This window comes from Aristolochia californica, unplaced genomic scaffold (assembly GCF_029961685.1).
Source record: "Aristolochia californica isolate CCGP_79_NKW_82.1479 unplaced genomic scaffold, dmAriCali1.0.hap1 SCAF_55, whole genome shotgun sequence".
NCBI lineage: Eukaryota > Viridiplantae > Streptophyta > Magnoliopsida > Piperales > Aristolochiaceae > Aristolochia > Aristolochia californica.
In genome coordinates this window covers 37,501-52,689 of record NW_027182252.1, presented here as the reverse complement: position 1 = coordinate 52,689, position 15,189 = coordinate 37,501, and the positions used below count along the sequence as shown (strand labels likewise).

Here is a 15,189-nt window from a genome sequence, read left to right as displayed (position 1 = left end):
GGAACAAGCAACGGCTTTCGCGCTTGAGTTTGATTGCTAACATTGAATTTAGAAAAACATTGGGATGGCAATGAGACGCGTACACGGATCGAAGAATAGCGTATATGATAGTAGTCCCAACCGCGTTGACCCGCACCTCGCGTGACGGTTAGATGAGCACTCCGACAAAGCTGATAGCGGCAGGTAACGGCAGAGGATCTATACGGCATAGCGGTGACGGTTGTTGGTTCCGGTCGTGGTTAAGCTCAGAGTGTCACGGCTGTCGTCTTCGACTAGTTCCTTGGCTTACGACTCTCCGGTTAGAAAGACTTCCTCCTGACAGACTTTGTCCTTCGCTTCCAGCAAGAGCTTGGGCGGAGTAAAGTCAAGCCGCTAGCGCCTGAGGCGCCCTGACGCTTGAAGCGCTTCTCGCACTATTGCAACTTTGGGCGTGTGCGCTGCAGCAGTGCCCGCGGGCTCAACTCAAATAGGCCTCCTCTGTAGTAAAGGTGCTGAATAGCCCCCCTCTCACGTCAGGCTGGCTCGCTTCGCTTTGAGCGCTTCGCTCGCTGGCTTTCGCGCAGGCCCCCTACTCACTGCCTTAAGCGCTCACCTTTTTAGTCTGGGTGATGGTCCAAACTGGAATGCATTGAAAGGCCAACCGGAATCTATGACGGATGCAAAACTCAAAAGGACCGTATAAAGATAGGAGAATCCCTTTCGTTGGAAGGGAATGGAATCTCCGAAAGGAAGGAAAGAGTTCTTTATCCGAAGAACCGATGCTGTGTGGAAAGATGCAATTAGGAAACCGGAGGTTCATAGGGTGAAAGAGCTGACGGACCACGGGAAGCTCCTTGGCGAATGGATGGTAGAAAGGGGAAACGCTATGAGGGGATGGAAGCTCTCTGGTCCTCGCTCTGGCGTAAATGCATCCCACGAAGACGCCATTTTGAGATGGAGGAAGGCAGCGTGCAACGAGATTGAAGCAGGAGGCAAACCGAAGGCAGGAGATAGTTCTCCCATGCTGACCGCTTGAGTAGCCAAAGCAACAAAGAAGTAGTCAAAAAGGGAAGGGCACAACAAATCAAAGAAGAATCTGTTGAGCCTGTCATCCCGGAGGGCCAAGGCCCCGCCCCCCGAGTTCAATAGAACAAAGGTAATCGATAGGAACCATGCTCCCCAGGAAACAGACCAGGCATTGCTGGTGGAGGCAAGGGAGCGGACATCACCCGCCCGCCCTATTTCTTTTGTTAATTCAGGGAAGAAGCAACGGCCCTATTTGCCACACCAACCCTCGCCTAGCGCGCGTTGCGCTAACGCGCTTGAGTTTGATTGCTTGGTGCGCCGATTGAGCATCTGGTCTTTCGGTTCTCCTTTTTTCGCTTTGCTTTGCTTTCGGAGTAGGGGCCGGGGCTTAGCCCCCTACTATAGTATAAGGTCTTGTTGGTCATCGGGCAAGACCTACATGTCCAGCCTTATGATGATTGACCAGCAGGAAGAACTGGTTGGTCCTCCGCCTGAGTCAGTTAAAGGTAAAGGATCTCTCTCTATATTCTTTCTTTCCTTTCCAACTAGTAGCTAGTAGCTCCGTCGTTGATCTCTCCTCTTCCCGGCCGGCTGTGACTCGTATGTCCAGACAACGACTCTCGATTCCTAACGAACCCATAGATGATTCTACCATTCGACCAGATCTTCTATATTGTATTATAATTATCCGGCCTCGAGTCAACTCTCCGATGCTTTCCTATCGAAAAGAATCAATTGCTCGTCCCCTACGGGGCGTAGCGTAGATAGGGGGCTGGGTCAACTCCCTAATCAATTACCGCCGGCCCCGGTTCTACGGATTAATCAGAGACTCCGAAGGGGTAGATCGGCTCCCGAAGCAGGTCGAGGTCTTTCATATTACCAATCAGCCCGCCCTTGAGCATCCGAGCTACCATTTCAGGACGCTCCCATATCCACGCAAGATAGATGATTCTTGCTCTGGCGATTAAGCCGGCCGAGCAACGCAAACCGGGCCAGGCCCCAGTAGAGAGTCACCTTTCCTTTCCCTCGTTTTGCAGATTGCATTTAAGCTTTTCCGGCACTCTTTTTTAGGTGTAGCCAAGGCTAACAACTAGTGAGATCTAAATCTTGGCCAAAAGAAATGGATGTATGTCTTCGTCTTCCACCCAGCCATGATGCATGACAGGAGAGAGCGAGCACAAGAAAGAAGAAAGGGAAAACCCAGCCGGATAAGCGGAAGAATGAGTTTCATATCATATAAAGAAGAAAAGTGACGCTTCTTTCCCCCTCTTTCCCGTGGCGGCCCGTTAGTCGGCTGATTCCCGACCTCGCGTTGGCAGTGAGTGTTCGTGGGTCCCGAAATGACTGATCTTCGATATCCCTGATTAGAGACTTGGCGAGCGTGGCTCGGTCTCATGCACATCACGTCTCTCAACCTCTCTCTCGAATAGGCGGCGGAGATCCCCTTCTTAGCACTAAGGTCAGGCTAAGGCGTAGTCCCATCTGCCTAGTCACGAATTTTTGTGATGATCTGAAGCGCCTGCGCTGTACTGGCCGGACCATGTTGTATTTCAGCGGCTGCCCGCTCGCCTCCCCTTCCCCTGCCCGGACACAGAAGACCTTTTTCATTAGACTGCCATTTCTTCTCCTTTTGTTCCACTTCTTCCATCCCGCTCTATGCCTTATGTCAAATATTCGATCATCATCTCAGTCCAAAGGTAGATCACTAATGAATATAATAGAAATTTGATGAATAGGAATCAGACATAGATTTCGTGCCTGGTTCATTTGATTGGTCCGGGCTGAAATGACTGACATTGAACCTCCAAACTGAACTTCACGCTGGAAATTCAGGAAAGTTCAATCGATCTTAGGTGAAGCAGGGACTCGATCGGGGGAGATGGAAATCCCGTATTACATGTCCGACAAGTCGCACTAGACACTCCTCCTCTCCGGGACCAGGCCCACGATCAGGCAGGAAATTTGCTGCTTTTTTGGAGCCGCTATATCCCGCACTAACTGCCACTTCTTTAGCACGGCACTTGTCCGCTAACAAGCACTAAGATCCGGCTGGTGCACCAACCCGCCCCGCCGGTGCTAGCGCACCCTTATCTTCCATCATCTCCCGCAAGCTGCTGTGTCTCGCTTACAAAAGTGAACCTTCCCTTCCCGTCGTCCGGTGCCCTCGTGGTAGTACAAGAGGGAGGGCTGTGCTCAACATGGGATATCATCATAGAATGATTGATCAGGACCACCACTGCATTTGGTCCAAAACACTCAGGCGAAGCTCGTAGGTCAAAGAGTGAGGGAAGGGAGGAAGGACGTAGGTCCTCCCAAACGTGCCGAGGGCTTCGCCGCCCGGAGTGACGTACGTGCCGATCGCTAGTTCAGCCCCCGGGGAAGCATAGGAAAACGCTTGCTGCTGGAACGAAGGAAGGCGAAGCCGAAGTTACCAAGGAGAAACAATGACATGACCAAAGGTCCGTTTCCCCCAACCAGAAAAAGTTGGGCTTCAGCCCGAAGGCGAAGAAGGGTCCCGAAGGGACGATAGCAAGGACCGGAGGCGCATAGCAGGTCCGATCGGGTGTCGGACTGAATCATCCATAAATCGCAAACTATATTCTCTATTATATCCAGAAGCAAGGCCGGCAAAATCATAGAACGCGTGGCGTTGGAATTGTTTGAAGTGTCGATCGAAGCGGTGGAGATTTGAGGCATGATTTGGCAACCAAGTGAAAAAAGAAAGGCGAGACCCAGCAATCAAACTCAAGCGCGTTAGCGCAACGCGCGCTAGGCGAGGGTTGGTGTGGCAAATAGGGCCGTTGCTTCTTCCTCCAATTTCAGAAAAGCCTTTCAGAAAGGATACAGTCCTGATCAAATGGGGCAGGGCAAAAGCGTGCGTGAATGGTGGGCCCGCCCCTCCCTTCCATTCCATCAATGTGGCCCGAGGAAGAAAGCTCCTCCAAGCAAATTCGTGGTCCGATCAGACCACATCTCGCTTCCAACCCATTTATGTTACGCCATGCAAAGAGTCGAATTCGGGAGCTGCGAAGGGCCGATATTCCTTATTGTTAGTGTTAGATGGAGCACCTACCAACCACAGATTGGGCGTACAAGCGTTTCAACCTATTCATTCATCCATTCCTTCTGGTGGAAGGACGTGCCATTTGTTCACATCCAGAAGTTCGTAGGGGATCTAATGCGAACCTTGACGGAGATCGCTTCCTCCCTGTAAGCTCAAGCAGGAGCTCGTTCACTTCTCCTCGCCAGCAATCGCTTTTTTCTCGACCCTTACTCAATAGGGTAGGGCAATGATCGAGTCTGTAAATAGGTCCAGCTCTAAGGGAGCTGAAAAAGTCAAGCTAAGCGGGCACTGCAGCGCACACGCCGACTTCTAGCGCACAAGCCCACTTGCTGCCATGCGCACATGCCCCTCTCGCGCGTCAAGCTCTATTGCTACAGGGCTACGCACCTGACGCGCGCTTCAAGCCCCCAAGCTATAAGGCTAGCGCACAAGCCCAAAGTAGCAAGAGGCGCTTCTCGCCCCCCGCATGGCCACACCAACCCTCGCCTAAGGTAATCGCCTCACGGCACTCTTGCTATCAGGTATCAAGCCCCTGTACGCAATAGGGCCTTGGGGCTATTCAGCACCTCTTACTACAAGGGGCTGCAAGTGCCCTAAGTCTTGTGCGCTTTCTGGCTCGCTTCGCTTTTCTCGCTCGCTGGCTAACGCGCTAGCTTTGAGCGCTCACCTTTTGAAGCTCGCAGTCTACTAAAGGAGCCTTGAAAGCCCGCCCGGCCCGTATCTGAAATCTTAAGTAAAGTGAAGTCAAATCAATGAAGTGAACAGCCCAACCTCTTTGTTTGAAGCTTTGCCAGGAAGCTTCTACTTGCTTGTTGAAGCTTTGCTTCCCCTAATTCCAAAACACAACAATAGACTTGCAACTATTGGAAAAAGCTTCTCTTTGATAGCGGTCATAGGGGGGTTCAGAAAGGATCTGATCGTAGATAGAGACTCAAACCTGTGCGGGGGTAGGGGCGGATGTAGCCAAGTGGATCAAGGCAGTGGATTGTGAATCCACCACGCGCGGGTTCAATCCCCGTCGTTCGCCCATCAATAAATGGACCATTTGTTACGGAGACACAAGACAAACCTTTCCCAACTAGAAAGAATTTCTTCTGCAAGAGTCAATTCATCTCGAGGCTTTCAAACGCATCCAAGCAATTGGTATCCGATTGAAAGAAACCATAGATTCGCGTCTATCGTCCTTGCCGCGTTGACAAAGATTGATTCTATAGTCGGTTACCTTTGTTGGTCGGTTAAAAGTTGTTGACTTTTGAAGAAGAAAAAGTAGGTTCGGGGGTTGGTTCATTGATTAGTAAACCGACCGATCTCTGAGATTTACATTGACCAGCCCTTTCTATTTTTATTGAAACACAGGAATGTCGAATGTCAGCTGCGAAAGAAAAGTGAGTCACCTTCTTCTAAGCGGAGCTGGACGACACGGCATTCTCGTTCAAATATAGGCCGGCCATACTTGTGATGGTTCCCCTGGATCCAATATGACCACTTAGGTCTACGTTGCATTAATGCCTTTATTGCTATAGCTTAAAAAAAGCTTATATAACGTCATAGCAACTAGCTACATAGTACTATTACTAATATATATATATATAGTAGTCTTATAGGATAGGACGATATATATCTCTATATTAGTAATAGTACTCAATCAGGCTTGTGTAGCCTGTTTTAGCAAGCCTACACTGTTGTAAACCTAAACTGTGTAGAGCCTGTGTAGTATGCTTTATGGAAAGGGTTGAAAGGGTGTACGTTAGCCACGATATCAATACAATGTTCTTTCTGTTTTATGGTGGCTTCTTTAGTTTTGGCTTTCTAACGCATATTCTGTCGTACCGGCATGGCCCCACTGATTTGTTTTCGATCGGAGCATCAAGCAGCGCAACCCGGTTCTACGTCCCTTTTTGAGAATAATCACCAAACCCCCGACCCGACATTCATTAGTTGAGAAGGGGGCCTAATAACCATACGACAGACGGGTCGTAATACAACCTTTTTTTTTATTCAATATGAAAGACTGGGTTTTCAAGCCAGTGTAGGCTGGAGAGCCCCTCTGTAGTAAAGGTGCTCCGCCCCTTGTATACAGAGAGCCATAGGCGCCTCTTACTACAAGGTGCGCAGCACCTTGTAGCAAGAGAGCCATAGGCGCCTCTTACTACAAGGTGCGCAGCACCTTGTAGCAAGAGAGCCATAGGCGCCTCTTACTACAAGGTGCGCAGCCCCTTGTAGCAAGAGAGCCATAGGCGCCTCTTACTACAAGGGGCGTCAAGTGCCCCCCTCTCACGTCAGGCGCTTCAAGCCAAAGTAGCGCGCTTTATAGCACTCTTGCTATCAGGTGGAACTGTACGCGCGCTTCTCGCTTGCCCTATTGGGCCCTATTGTTATAAGGCGCTTGATAGGCACGCGTCAAGCGCCTTTACGCAAGAGGCGCTTAGGCGCTTGCCCTATTGGGCCCTATTGTTATAAGGCGCTTGATAGGCACGCTATAAAGCGCCTTTACGCAAGAGGGGAACTTTATTGAGGCGGACACTGCATCTGCTAGCCAACGAGCACTTAGAGTGCCCCCATTACGTAGGCTTGTGCGCTAGCTTTGCCCGCGGGCACTGCAGGGCTCAATCCAGGGTACGGCATATCCGGTTAATTCATAAACAGTCTTGATCAAACTGTTTCGACGAACTTGAAACAATATACAAAATTGTTCAAGTTCAAGGAGGACATCGAGATTCCCGTATCCGCATCTACAAGCGGTGCTTCTTCCACTATTGGATTCTCAGTTAAGAGAATGTCATCTGCCTTGTCATGAAAATGCTCTTGCACTATGGAATCCGACGGAGGGGGTTTTGGGGAGATAGTCTGGAGGTCACTCTCTAATGTATGCCTCGGGGTCAAGGGGCCTTGGTCATGCAGTAGCTTTTGTGCGCCAAATGGTTGTTATTGAAACCATTCCTTCCTTCCCCGAAGCATCTAAACATTGAATATTCAAACACAAGTTCCATTCAAATCTCGTACGAACAACTTTCAAGCTATTAGGCCCATAACAATTCCCTCTATGGTGAAGTCAGAGTTGAAGGAGACTTCTGGATGCTCATCCCCAGAATCCATACTTAGATATCTCATCAATATCTTGAAAGCTTCAGTTTTGAGATCTCACGCATGTCGCGTGCGAAGGCCATAACATTCATCTAAGTTTTAGAATGAATCATCACAATTCCCAGATGTCCGCTTCAACCCCCCAAAAATGCTTATCATTTCGATATGACAAAGCGACCAGGCCACAAGTTGGACTGTTCATGCACTAGGTGATCCATCAAGCATTTTGTGCCGGGGATTCCGAGTAAGCACATTTCTTTGGGAGCACTGGATGGCTACAACCACAAATGCCATTTCATCATGATTAGGAGGAGGAAACTCCATCATAAACTGGTTTGATCAACTCGTAATACATCTCCAAATCCAGTGTCACATAATAGATTCAGTCATGTCCATGCATAGTCCAACACCTTGTCTTTAGTTATTGGCTTCAAACCGATCCCACCATACTACTAAGTGGAACAACCTTGATGAAACCCGGTATTCCATGGCTCGGGGGTATCCCCCAATTTGTTAAACCCGATAGGGATCTTTCGTGTGCATCTGGTGGCCAATCCTCTTTCCCTCGTCAGATAGATTGATTCAATCATTCCTCCCTCCCCAACCTTTGTTCATGGAGTTCCGGTCTCATTCTGTCAATGGATGGAGCCAGACCAAGATTGAATGTATCTTAACGGATAACCCTTTGTAGCAAGCCCTATAGCTAAGGGAGCACTCTGGGTCCGCACCAGATTATAGTACCGAAAGATCAAACTAAACTTATGAAATGGAATTTCTCTATTTGCTTAGTTTTTTCGATTAGGTCGTAAGCAACAAGCTGGTGGAGCGTACGGGCATCCATGGTGTACTCGGGTTTAGCGCTACAGAGTCAGACCACTCGCAATAGTCAACAATCGATGCAAGCCAATGCTTAAGCAAAAAAGACTTGACTAAAGCAGAACAGTACTCATAGACATCGAAACCATCACTACGCAATTTCTTTCTTAAATTAGAGTCTGGTTTCAGACGGTCGAGGAGCAGACCTCTGACCATCCCCTCATGATAGCAGGTTAGATTAAGACCCTCAGGCCAACCCAACCAAACCATAAAAGGGAGAGGTCTAATACCGCTAGGTGAGTAAGCAATTTGTTGATGGCGTTTCCAATGCCGTGAGAAGTCACTATTAACCTTCTCAGGTCCAGTCCAGCGCAATACGTACGAAAACCAGCGCCGCGCAGTCAAAGTGCGCAAGCAATTTAGATTTGACATCAACGGCATCAAACCAACCGATTAGTTGGCCGCTCTTACCATCTTCACGTTGACAGGACAAATATCCTTAGACGCCCGATGGATTAGGAAACGTTTAGCAAATTCAAGGCAACCAGATCTCGAGACTAATGATTTAGCTAAGGAAATCTGAACCCCAATCTCTTGCATGAATGAGCGATGATGCTCCGCCACCCGCTCATCCCCGATGACCATAACCAAGAAGAGCATAGCGCTTAAACACACGCCCAGGGATGACCTTTTCGGCACAAATCCCAACCACTAAATGGTGGATTATCACAACCGCAAAGAAAACATCAAAAAACTGAATTAATGATCGAATGTCCGGGATCATCCGAAGGATCGACATACACCAATCATGCGCAGGTCGTAACGCCGCCTGTTTGACAGCGTTTGGAATCGCAAAGATTCTAAGCTTTCAAGCACCCTCATTCTTCAGACCCAACCTACCTAATGTGCCTAAGCGATCGCATTGAATCGCGCCAGCCTTTCGGAATGAAAAATCTCATTTTCCTATGTTGCATAAGCAACAACTAAATAGGGTTATCTATATCTAGGCATAGTTTACAACCCATTCCATAATTGAGCTCATTATCCCGGGAAAATGCTCCCATAAAGAAAGGAATTGTACAGTACGAAATCACAAAAAAACAGACTAATTGTAAAAAAAAGATGTGGACCCCCCAAATTGTCCCTTTTGGGCAGGGATAGATAGGAAATATTGGAATCCGATTGGATTTCAGTCCAATGTAGTAAGTATACCATTAGTAAGTTCTCTTCCTCCTCTTACTATTTTATCGAAGTTGAGGAATCAAAGAATTTATCCTACAGATTCTGATCTAACTCGAGGAGTTTTGATTTTCTTATGATCCACAGAGGAAAAAGAAGAAAATAATCATGGAATGATGAAAATAGAATAACCAGCCCATCCATTTTGCGCGAATAGCGCGTATACACAAACACAAACAATACAATCGAAATATCAAAATCATAGGGCGGCTCATGAATTTATTTGTAATAGATCTATGGGGTAGCTCATGAGAAGAGTTGTTGTTGAGAAAGATGAAACTAGAAAGGCATTTTGAAATTCCTACGGAACTCTAAATATAACCATAGTCTAAAATACTATAGAGTTAGTGGACTCGGCCCAGAATACGATTAATCCGGTATAAATATCCGAATAAGATGGAGAGGATCGTCGTCTTGACAAACATGAATAGATAGTTTATTTAATATTAAGTTAATATTCAATAAAGAAAATGTGTTTGTTTTTTTATCCTATCCCTCGAGCCTCGAAGGAAGATCTTTCTTTGACGAAAGGTTTTCGATTTATAATCGATCGGTCGTACCTTTATTGCAATAATACAATTCAATAATATGAATGACTCGCTATTCACTGGGTTTCCGGGCAATAATCCTAAGATTATGTAGGAAAGGTGGCCGAGTGGTTCAAGGCGTAGCACTGGAACTGCTATGTAGGCTTTTGTTTACCGAGGGTTCGAATCCCTCTCTTTCCGTACCTTCACCTACACCTAATTCACCAACGTTACCAACCGCAATGTATCAAATAACAATGGATACCATTATTCCAACAGTAGGGCCTTTCTTTTCTAGGGACCCAATTACTGTGGTACAGAAAATCTCGGAAAGGGTGGACAAGGAATGAGAATCTCACCGCGGATCCATTTGCGATACTACAATGGGGGAAAATCCGGATTTAATCCCTTAGCTTAGTTCTATTTACTTTGTTTGGCGAAACAGGGTGGACAAAATTGTCCAAAGCTTTGTTATTTTAATAAAGTTCAAGTCTGACGGGAATAATATTCCACGACTAGTAATTCATTGATTTTTAAGCCGATCCATTTACTATCTATTATTTGATTTACTATTCCTTTATATTGGAATGAGTCAAGAGTCAAATGTTTTGGCAATTCAATTCCTCGCGGGGGGATGAATCCACATAATTTTGAATCAGAGCTCTGGATCTTTGTTCATCCCTCGTAGTAATAATATAATATCTCGGGGTTTACAGCGAAAACTTGGGATATATACTATACGACCATTAACTAAAATATGTCTATGGTTAACTAATTGTCTAGCTCCAGGAATGGTCGAAGCCATACCCAATCGAAAAAGGATGTTATCCAAACGCATCTCAAGTAGTTGTAGTCAAACCTGACCTGTTGACCCTTTGGCTTTTCCAGCGATACGAACATATCTAAGTAATTGCCGCTCTGTCAGACCATAATGAAAACGAAATTATGCTTTTTCTTCTAGACGAATAAGGAGATCTTTTCCCGGAACGCGGTTGGTTTCTAAGATCACTTCCGGATCTAGGTCTTTTACTAGTGAGTCCCGGTAAAGCCCCCAGACGGCGTCTTTTTTTGAAACGAGGCCCTCGGTAACGAGACATAAAGACTCCTTATTTTAATGAAATTGGATTTCACAGAATAAAGAAATTCAGACTGAACTAAACGATAAACGAAGCTAAACCCGCTGAAGTACTATAAAGAAGAATGAGATGAATTGTATCAATAACCGGATTTGATTATATAGTATATAGAAAGCTATAAAGCGTTTTCTCTAGTGCGTAAAGGTGCGTAGCCCAAAGTCGCAATAGAGCTTGAAGCACCTATTGCTATAAGGGGCGTGTGCGCTTAGCCCCAAGGCTATAGGGGGCACTGCGCTCAAGCCAACGAGCACTTGCTGTGCCCGTGGGCTTGTGCGCTAGAGAGCGGGCGTGTGCGAAGCCCGCGGACACAGCAAGTGCCCGCTGGCTTTGAGCGAGCGCATCCGCGCTCCGCTCACTAGGGCTTGCAGGATCTGCCTTTCCGAGAAGGATAGGAGACTCAAGAACCCGCCTTCCACTCCTGCAGCAAGCAACCTGTCTTTCCAACCCCGCCTTGCCCCGTCCACCCGAGAACCAGCCTTTAAAGTACAGAATCAAAGTTCGACCTGGTTCTGTTCTTTCGAACAAGATATTTCAAAACCTGTCCCAGTGAGAGATTAAAAAACCCCGTTTATTCTTTTGACTGAAGAATAGAGCCCTCTTCTGTTGACTTCCTCCTCCCGCTCCGGATCAACTCAATCAACAGACCCAGTCACCCTACCAGAATCAAAATGTTTGAATGTTCGATCTTCCATAGAAGTTGTTCGGTCGGCAGCGATTTGTGGGGTGGAAACCTAAAAACCTAATGTATGTCAGCTGAATGAACTGCCTCCGAACACCGATCAATCATGAGATCTCCGACTGCCGAAAGGTTTATGAACCCTCATGAAAAGAACTAAGGGATGGAGGAGTTTCCGGTAAAGAAAGATGAACCCTACCCGAGTGAGAATCCTGCCTTATTGGAAGTTCGACCTGATCCTTCGAGAGTGAGCTACCTATCTTTTGATAGCCGCGAGGTTTGAGGTATGGGTAGGACTTGAGTCGAATCCCCGGGTAGAAAAGGAGGGAATTGATTGAATGCGACTGCCTTGAAGGAAAGATTGATTTGAGGGAATAGGGGCATGAAGGAACCGAAGGTTAGGCTAGTCCAGTAAATATATATTTCTTTATTTATTATAGAAAGATTCTATAGATGTCCAATCTCTAGTGGTGGTGGGACCAACCAAGATGTATGTCGTCCGACCCGACCTCAGACTGTTTCTTCCCGACCTATTTGACTCTCTGGCCGCAGTTATTTAGGTGGTATCCCGAGATTGAAGAGATCGAATTCCTCCCGGGAACACACGAAACAAAGATATGAACTGGGTAAATGGAAATGGAAAAGAGATGTTTCCAATTTCTCAAAATCTGAAGCTTTTTCTACATCCATATGATCTACTAAAGATGATCGGTATTGCCCATATAATGAAAGCAGATCTTGGTCCATGGAGTCCCAATTTGGTAGGAACTCCAACCTGTCCGATGCTTCTTCGGCCAAATACGATATACAAGTGGGACCTGCACTATGAGCAAGCTGTGCGAAAAACCGCTTCTTTTTTCCGGTTCCGCAACTTGGCCGAAATGGGGTTCTACCGGTTTTCCATGGATTTTTGAGTTTTCGCCATTGGTTACTGGTCGAGCCACTGGAATGGAATAAGATAGGAATCTCTGGAGATCTTTCCTCTCCGCTTACTCGTAACAAGGTTTCCCTCTGTAGAAGACTTCTTCCGAATGGCATAATTGTCTGATTTTTTCCTTGATCTTCAAAGAAGACTGACTCCTCCTACTCCTCCTTCTCCTCCAAGATCGTCGTTGGTCCTTCTTTCACACATCCTATGCGGGCCTCCGCTGGATTCCTCCTTATCAATGAATGAAGGGGGGAGTATTTAGAGCTTTCTATATGAAGATTCAAAAAGGAAAAGGAAAGAAAGAGAAAATGAAATGTAAATTCATGTTTCTAAATAGAATGAATTTCTTCAATTTAGAAATGTAATTCATTTATGAAAGAAAGAATGAAATGCAAATGAATGAATCAATGATAATGAATTGAAGAAATTCTAATGAAAGAAAGAAGACTATTTGGACATCCTTGTAAATGAATGTTGAATTTCTTGAGCTTAGAAAAGAATTCAATGTAATTCATTGTCATTTCATTCTTTCTTTCATTTTCTCTTACTGAATAATCTGATTATTCTGAATGAGGAAGAGCTCTTAATGTGGTATCACTTTACCGCCATCTGAAATGCGCGAAACTTCGATTGGTGGAAGCCAGTCCATGAAGATTCTCCCTTTTCTTACGTGCAATTCCCCTCTTTCGGTAAGCATCCAGTATCTCAGCAAATAAACATTTCTCTAAGCTTATCCTGTAGCTTATACGTCGTTTGAAAGCTGCTCCAAGGATCCAACGAATAGCTAAGGTTTGTTGACGATCCCTGGCTACAATCCCAGGGACATCATAAATAGTACCTGCGACTCCTACTTTTTCCACTTCGCATATGGGCTTTATATTCTCTACGGCGTCAACCATAAGTTTGATTACATCGCGTTCAGTTCGAGCTGGGCGATGAAAAGTTTGATAAACAATAGCACGAACTCTCGTTTTTTTACCATCGATCATGCGAAAGTTGACCAACTTCTTGATCAATTGTTTTTGCTCACCATCCAAGCCCCCCATATAGCTGAGAATTTCCGAGCAATTGGAAGCCGCTTTCGATGACGAGGCCGAGAAATTGATATTACGCGATCGTGACTGTCCATCTTTATCAGCCAACTCCCCTCTTTCCTTCCATAACTGATCATAGTACGAATGGATGACTGACCCCCGTCTTGGGCTGCAGTAAGTAGATCGAGAGGTCGTTCCGCCCCTCGACGAACCGAGAGTCCGGCCTTCTTCAGTCCGGGACTGTCAATAACAACTCCATCAGCAAAAGAAAAAATCTAATTTGTTATTTAAATTCTTTTCTTATTATTATATAATTTAAATTAATATTAATATTTATTGATTCCAGCCTTGCAAACCGAATTCATGACTCAACTCAAGGCTTTCGGCCCTCCTACACCTTTCTTTCAGTAGCTTGAAGGGCAACTATAGAAGCGAAGCTCTCAGTGTTTGTTCATAACAAAAAAGTGGAAGGGCCACTATTTTGCTATTAGTGGGCTTGTTTGTTCAACTACTATTGATATTGAATTGAATGATATACTGAAGGTCGCCCTACTGAAGTACCAAAGGTGCGCGGAGCGAACTCGCACCACTTTCTGCGTGTTGCTTTAGAGACTACGACGAGTTCAGTCGTTAAGCGTCACGAGTCTAAGAGCAGCTCAGTCAAGCTTCCTTGTTCCTTAGCCTAGTCTATATCCACAGCTCCGCTTCCTCGTCCCTTAGTCTCGCTATGCTCAACGTGCCTATCTTACCCCGTTCGTAGAACGAAGGAAGCTACGGTCGGGAAGCATCCTTGGCGGGAGGAAAGCTCTTCAATGGTCTAATTGTCGGTATATAATTCTAGTTTCGAGGACGGGCCCTCGAGTGAGTGCTTTCCCGCGATAGATAAATAGATAGAGTGGGTTTACCTTGCTTTTCTAATATAAGATTGGGTTGGTCCAATCCTGTCCTGCTCCTTACAAAAGAAAGGAAAATGCCAAAGAGAGCCTTCAACACTCTACTAAGCTCTGTCTATTGAAAGAATCTCCTAAAAAGTCCTTCCTTGCGTTGTCACTTTAGTAACCCGCCCTGCTCTTCGACTTGACGTAGCGCCCAGCCGTACCACCTAGCTCGACAGCAGATGATGCAGATGGAAAGTCACTGGTGGACCAACCACTTCAGTCGTGGAGAATGAATAACCGGATGGCCCGAAAGGCTTATCCGGGGTGGTTGAAATCAAAAGATGAACTTTCAGTAACGGGAGAGGGTCGAACGGGCTAAACCAATCCATCATGAATTGTCTTTTCGAGTCGTCAAGTGATGAAAGAACTTTTTCCCAAGGAATAAAGAAAAGCCATAGCTATTGGAGGACCTCGCAAGCCTCTCTTTCTGGAATCAATCATTCCCGTACGTCTCGTCCCTTTCGCGGATGGATTACTTGGATTCCAGGTCAAGCTTCGAGGGCTTCCAACTCCTCTGATTGTGTAACGGCTGTAGACAGTTTCGCGAGGAAGGTAACGATGGCGGGTGGCCAGGTAGAGGTAACAAGGTACGGTGAAGTAGAGTTGGTCCATCAACTAAAGCTCGTTGTTCGTTCGATCAAGTAAGAACCGAGGCCACACCAACCCTTTCTTTCCACTAGTGTCGATCTAGGAGATTATTAAGATAAGCGAATTAGAGGCCCGTGAGGATAGGAGACAGTGA

At 46.2% G+C, this 15,189-nt stretch overlaps 1 protein-coding gene and 1 non-coding gene across 2 annotated transcripts in view; one reads left to right on the top strand and one right to left on the bottom strand.

The window, feature by feature from the left end:
* Positions 1 to 9,849: 9,849 nt before the first annotated feature.
* TRNAS-GGA (transfer RNA serine (anticodon GGA)) lies at positions 9,850 to 9,936 on the top strand. Its single transcript has one exon. It is a non-coding gene; the product is annotated as a tRNA-Ser (tRNA).
* A 1,308-nt stretch (positions 9,937 to 11,244) lies between these two features.
* The window catches only part of LOC137967011 (small ribosomal subunit protein uS7m), a 4,536-nt gene continuing 591 nt past the window's right edge, over positions 11,245 to 15,189 (bottom strand). Inside the window, exon 1 of the mRNA XM_068813477.1 lies at positions 11,245 to 15,189. This exon is cut by the window's right edge and continues 591 nt beyond it. Coding sequence (XP_068669578.1) covers positions 13,075 to 13,521 — 447 coding nt within the window. The 5' untranslated portion in view covers positions 13,522 to 15,189 and the 3' untranslated portion in view covers positions 11,245 to 13,074.